Source organism: Sinocyclocheilus anshuiensis, unplaced genomic scaffold, assembly GCF_001515605.1.
Source record: "Sinocyclocheilus anshuiensis isolate Anshui unplaced genomic scaffold, SAMN03320099.WGS_v1.1 scaffold1082, whole genome shotgun sequence".
Lineage (NCBI taxonomy): Eukaryota > Metazoa > Chordata > Actinopteri > Cypriniformes > Cyprinidae > Sinocyclocheilus > Sinocyclocheilus anshuiensis.
In genome coordinates, this window is record NW_015542379.1 from 259,063 (window position 1) to 265,057 (window position 5,995).

A 5,995-nucleotide genomic window follows, 5' to 3' on the forward strand; every position below is an offset into this window, starting at 1 on the left:
CTACCTATCTATCTATCTATCTATCTATCTATCTATCTACCTATCTGTCTATTTATCTATCTATCTATCTATCTATAAATAATGTATATCTATCTATCTATCTATCTATCTATCTATCTATCTATCTCAATTCTAACTCTTATCAAAATTCAAAATATATTTTTACAATGCACATCAAAAGCTCAAAGCAACTTGTTGATAAACTAAGCATTTTATAAGACATGATTTTGTTGATGTAATTATGTCACAGTCACGCGCTGGTGGGAAGTGAAGTCGCGTGATAAATCAGCTGCTGTCTATCATGTTAATTAGCGTCGCGCAAACGCGGAATTTCGCTTGTAAACTTCAGATCACATTTTAATTGGTTTGTGTCGTATTTTCTCGGTGGAAAAAACAATGTCCCCTCCAGTTACGCGAGTTAGCAGTGTTTATTCAGTGATAGGAGAGTTATTGTACATGCAGGCGGCTCATCTGTGTTGCACTTGTTGGCGCAGGCGAGCTCCAGACTGGCGTTGGCTCGGCGGAAGGCGGCGGAGCCGGAGCCGGAGCCGGTGCCGTATTCACTGCGCTCCAGAGCGCCGTTAGGAAACGCGTCTAATGTGATCGGTGTTCACCGAGCTGCAGATGAGCCGAAGGTAGCCTGAGCTGTCCTGATGACTGCCAAACTCTTTCTTTCTGCTGCGGTGTGTGTGAACAGTGCTGGGAATGGTACTTTGGAAATGCAATAGGTTACGGATTACAAGATACACTACTTAAAATGTAATAAGTAGTGTAACCAGTGTTTGGGGTAACGCATTACAAGTAACGCGAGTTATGTAATCAGATTACTTGTAAGTAACTAGTAAAGTAACGCATTACTTTTTAATTTAGAAGGAAATATGAGTTACTTTTTCAAATAAGTAACAGCAGTTTCTTTGTTTCCCGCGTATTGACTGATAGCTCTGGTGTTGCCATGTTGAGAGAAATCGGGAGTAAGTGCAGAGGCACGTGACCCCTCAGATTTTTGAGCCAAGTGGATTTTGAATGCAACTTCCAAAAGACAAAAAATAACCGAATAATATTTTTTTTATAACACCGGCGTGATTAGAACGTTCAGTGCAGCACATCATCAGCTGCTAAATTCAAATCTGCATTCACTGGCTGGCGCTGAGCCGTTATAAACAATCACACACGATTCTGTTGAGCTTATGAATGCAATGACCAATCAGAGGCGTTCAGATGAGTCATGCGCGCGCTCTCTGACTGAATTCTGCTCTCTGGCCAATTCTCTCATCAGAAACGACAAACTGCAGAAACCTTCATCACTTGAATTAAGATTACAAAATAATGTAATTTTAATAAGTTGTAATTTTAAAGCACAGCCACCACAAAGTCAGGCTTTAGCACGTGTTTTTACTTTGAGATTGTTCTGAGGTTAAATGCAGATTTAAAATCATAAGATATAGTTATGAGACTGTTTTTGTGCAAATCCTTGCACAGCTGTGACAAGAAACATTGGCATCTAACAATGCTTTGGAAACAAAAGTTAATCTTAAAAAAATAAAGGATTTACATCTACCCAAATAGGAATGTCCTATTCTGCGTGTAAACTCCTGAAACAGTGGTGTTAGATTTTAGAGCAATTTGGGATGAATTTTACTGTAATTTAATTACACGTTTTTTCTCAGTAACTGTAACAGATTGCAGTTACATTTAATTAAATGATGTAATTCTATTACATGTAGCTAGCTACTCCCCAACACTGGCTGTGAATAACATTTTCTTCATTAGAGACACAAAGCTGCACGTGTAAAGAAGGACAATGCGAAAACCAAGCATGCAAAAGCCAAACCTCCTTCAACAGAGAACCAGAGCATCTCTGAGGTGTGTGACACGGTCAAGGTGAGAAATATTCCATATGAGCTAGACGTATACATAAATTGAGGCGGCATTGTGTGTTTGTATGCTATTATTTGCTCTATTCATTATTGCAAGGTCCTCGTGTGTGTCTGTCTTTTTCATTTTGTTGTTCTCAGCAGCCTGTTCCACACACTGATGTCTGTCAGGACTCTGAGCATCTTCAGAAACGGGCTGATGCTCCTCCGGCTTTCTCCTGCCTGTTGCTCAACATCCCAGATGTGGATTCTGCAGACGCTGGTGATGCTCAGATGTGCAGTGAATATGTGCGTGACATCTACGCTTATTTACAACAGCTCGAGGTGAAGAGACCACAAAGAGTTGGGGTTAAAGATTGAGAAACTTGGTAAAGCAGCACAATTGTCATGCATGCAGTCCAGATGACTTGTACTACTTTGCATTAAAGGAACAGTTCACCCAAATGTGAAAATGTGCTCACCCTCAGTCCATCCAAGATTAGGATGAGTTATAGATGAGATGTAGATCACCAATGGATGCTCTGCAGTGAATGGGTGCCGTCAGAATGAGAGTCCAAACAGCTGATAAAAACATCACAATAATCCACAAGTAATCCACAGCACTCCAGTCCATCAGTTAACATCTGGAGAAGACAAAAGCTGAGACAAATCCAGCATTAAGACGTTTTTAACGAAAAAAAATGGCCTGGTGTGAATCAGGAGAGAAATCTGCACAGATCAAGCAGCGTTTACAAGCCAAAACATCTCTAAACAAATATGTGGCTGGATCTTGATGTGGATTTTTCACTGGAGGAAGTGTTATTATGAATTTTAGACTGAAGCAACATATTAAAGTTAAAAATGTCTTAAAGATGAATTTGTTTCTTTGGTCTTCTCAAGATGTTAATGGATTCATTCTGACGGCACCCATTCACTGCAGAGGATCCACTGGTGAGCAAGTGATGCAATGACGCATTTCTCCAAATCTGATGAAGAAACAAACTCGAATTAAGTTTTCAGCAAATTTACTGTTCCTTTAAATCATTGACATCTTTAGCTTAGAGAGAATTTAATGGCTCAAGTTTAATGCACTGATGCATGAAATGCGCCGCTCGTGCATCATGCAGGTGTTTGTCATCTTGACTAATTGAGCGTCATGATTGTGTCTTTACAAGGTTCCCGTGATTAATGCATCACCGTGTATAAAGGTTGATGTTTGTGTTTACTAGTCTTGCTTGAATGCATGCTTCTCTAGGTTGCGATGGCCATCAGGCCGTGTTATCTGGAAGGTCAGGAGGTGAGCGGAGACATGCGAGCGGTCACCATCGACTGGCTCATGCAGGTACAGCGAGAGTTCAAACTGCGGCAGGAGACCCTCCTCATGACCGTCAGCATCATCGACAGCTTCCTTCAGGTTTGCGATGCTCAATTCTCCTCTTAAATGTGTCAGTAATGGTGATGTCTTCTCATATTGATCTTCAGAGCCCTGAATGAGCGCTGCTCAGTGTGTCAGTCCACTAATGAGGTCTGATATTTGTAGATTTGCTTGCACTCTAATGCATTCAGTCGCGTCTGAATGTTTTTAAAGAGTAACCCGGTGCCCAAGAAGTATTTGCAGCTGGTGTGTGTGACTGCAATGCTGTTGGCATCAAAGTACGAGGAGATTTACCCGCCCACAGTGGGAGACTTTGTGTTCGTGTCGGATGGCACATACAGCTGTGGAGACATTCGGAGAATGGAGAGAACTATCTTAAAGCGCTTAAACGACAGCCTCGGCCGACCTTTTCCTACTCTCTTCCTACAGAGGGCCTGTAAGGTTGGACAGGTGATTTATACACTACTGCTCAAAGGTTTGGGGTTAGTAAGACGTTCTTAAAATGTCTCTTCTGCTCTCAAAACCTGAATTTATTTGGTCAAAATTACAGTAATATTGTGAAAAATTATTAGTTTAAAACAGCTGTTTTCTATGTGAATATCTGTTAAACTGTAATTTATTTCTGTGATCAAAGCTGAATTTTCAGCATCATTGCTCCAGTCTTCAGTGTCACATGATCTTCAGAAATCATTCTAATCATTAATAAATAATTAATGACCCTAAAAGCAATATTTCACCCAAAAATGAAAATTTGCTGTTAATTTCCTCACCCTCAGGCCATCAAAGATGTCTTTTTTTTTTTTCTTCCTTCCCTCAGTAGAACCATAAAGAAGTTTTTTAGCTCAAACTGTGGTCCTTGGCGGTCAAAAAAAGCATATCAGGCAACACAACATTACCACCTATGGCTCCTGATTATATATATAGAGGTCTTATGAAGCAAAACAATCAGTCTGTGCAGTAAACTGAACTTGTAATCCTCTGGCAAACAGGGAAATCTGATTATTTTCCATGAACTGGTTCTTTCAGACAGTTTGTTTCAATGAACTGCCCAATATGTTTATGTAAGTAGTGATGCATTTTATTTTTCAGGATTCACAGATGAATAGAAAGTTCAAAAGAACAGCATTTATTTGAAATGGAAATCTGTTGTAACATTATAAATGTCTTTACTGTTACTTTTGATCAATTTAATGCATCCTTGCTGAAGAGTATTTTTCTAAAATATTACTGACTCTAAACTGTAGTGAATGTTTTTATTAATTGATTTATTTTATTTTGTGTTAAAGATTGATTAATATCGGAATGATCATGTTTGAGTTGCAACAGATCCTTCTCTGTGGCAGCATGGGAATGGAAAATTGCACATCTTTTGCTCACTCACTTTAAAAGAAAAAAGTCAGCAATTAAAAAAAGAAAACACATTTCCAGTCATGTCAATTTTTATTTTGGCTAGAATTTCAGATTTCCAGGAAAATAGTATTTATTTAGACTGGATCTAAAACCTTCACTCTTGTTCTGCTCTCTTTGGCATGAAAAGCCACGCACTGATTGGTTCTCCTGCTGCTGTCGACTGCAGGCCGGTGCGAGGGAACGCGAGCTGGCGTCGTTCCTGATAGAAGTGTCCGCTCTGGACTATGATCTGGTCCACGTTCCTCCGTCTCTCACTGCAGCGGCTGCGTTTGCAGCATCTCAGAGGATTCTTGGCTGTGGCCTGTGGGTGAGGCCTTCTCTTCCCCTCAGCCTTCAGCCGTGTATTTGTCATTAACGTGGTGCTCGGTGTGAGAGTAGTTGATCTGCATGTGTAAAACGCTCTGCAAAGCACACGTCTGTTTGAGTATTAAACCGGCGTTTAGGGAAGCCTGTGAAATATTGAAAGTAATCCACTGGCAGCGAAACCATGTGAACGTTTCATCTTGATCATGACTGTTTTGGCAGAGCGCGAGTCTGCAGCATTACACCGGCTACAGCGAGGAGACTTTAGCTCCGGTGATGCAGGCCGTCATACGGATTCTGGAGGAGGTTACTGACCAATGCAAGGTGAGACCAATCTCATGGAGATGATGAACGCTTAAATATGTGGTATGCATTTCTCTTCTCATGGCTCTTTGATGCATTGCTTTTGTTGTTCTGATGTAAGATGCTTTGGAAGCATCTGCTAAATGCATGAGTGTTTTCCTCAGTTGCAGGAGATTAAGAGCAGGTTCGTGAAGGTTTCTAAAAGCATCTGCAAGGTCGACGGATTCTCCAGTGATCTTTGGCACAAAGATCAGTTTTAGTTTTGAGGCACTTGAAGAGTTTTTAGGCACTTAAACTGATTTGTATCAGGTTTTAATTATGCCTTTTAATCCCATGATTTTGTTGCATAAAATGTTTTATATCAAGCTAAAGTGTCTGTACTATGTTGCATGAATGAAAGCCAGAGAATTAACTGATGTATTTACGTAAATGTAAGTCTGCATTTGATACCGAGACGGTCAATAAATGAGTATTCATTTGATTACAAAACCCATGCAATTTAATTTTCTTCAAACCAATTTTTGTCTAAAACTATTGCAAATAAATGACTGAATTGGGGTCCAGAGTCTTTCATTTGTGGACTATTTACTGTGACGGCGAATCAAACTGGGCAAATTAAATGTGTGACTCTCTCAGGATCGTTGAACTGCTTTGCTGCATGCTATGTTTTGTCCTGAAGGACACTGGTGTTAAAGAGAACTATTACTTCATAAAACGCCACAACAGTGTGTCCCTGGCTCCTGTAACTAAT

At 40.2% G+C, this 5,995-nt stretch overlaps 1 protein-coding gene across 5 annotated transcripts; it reads left to right on the forward strand.

The window, feature by feature from the left end:
• Window positions 1-278: 278 nt before the first annotated feature.
• Window positions 279-5,747, forward strand: ccnb1l (cyclin B1, like). 5 transcript variants are annotated; one of them, XM_016491525.1, is made up of 9 exons: window positions 279-417; window positions 495-635; window positions 1,771-1,881; window positions 2,016-2,198; window positions 3,109-3,267; window positions 3,442-3,678; window positions 4,766-4,945; window positions 5,164-5,307; window positions 5,409-5,487. In XM_016491525.1, exons 1-8 carry the CDS (start codon window positions 397-399, stop codon window positions 5,287-5,289), a joined length of 1,158 nt encoding a protein of 385 aa, XP_016347011.1. In that variant the 5' UTR covers window positions 279-396; the 3' UTR covers window positions 5,290-5,307; window positions 5,409-5,487. The 5 variants fall into 5 exon arrangements, with proteins under 5 accessions (XP_016347011.1, XP_016347007.1, XP_016347008.1 ...); XM_016491521.1 differs by having other exon boundaries at window positions 282-417; window positions 5,164-5,265; window positions 5,409-5,747; XM_016491522.1 differs by having other exon boundaries at window positions 282-417; window positions 2,019-2,198; window positions 5,164-5,265; window positions 5,409-5,747.
• The last annotated feature ends 248 nt before the right edge of the window (window positions 5,748-5,995 follow it).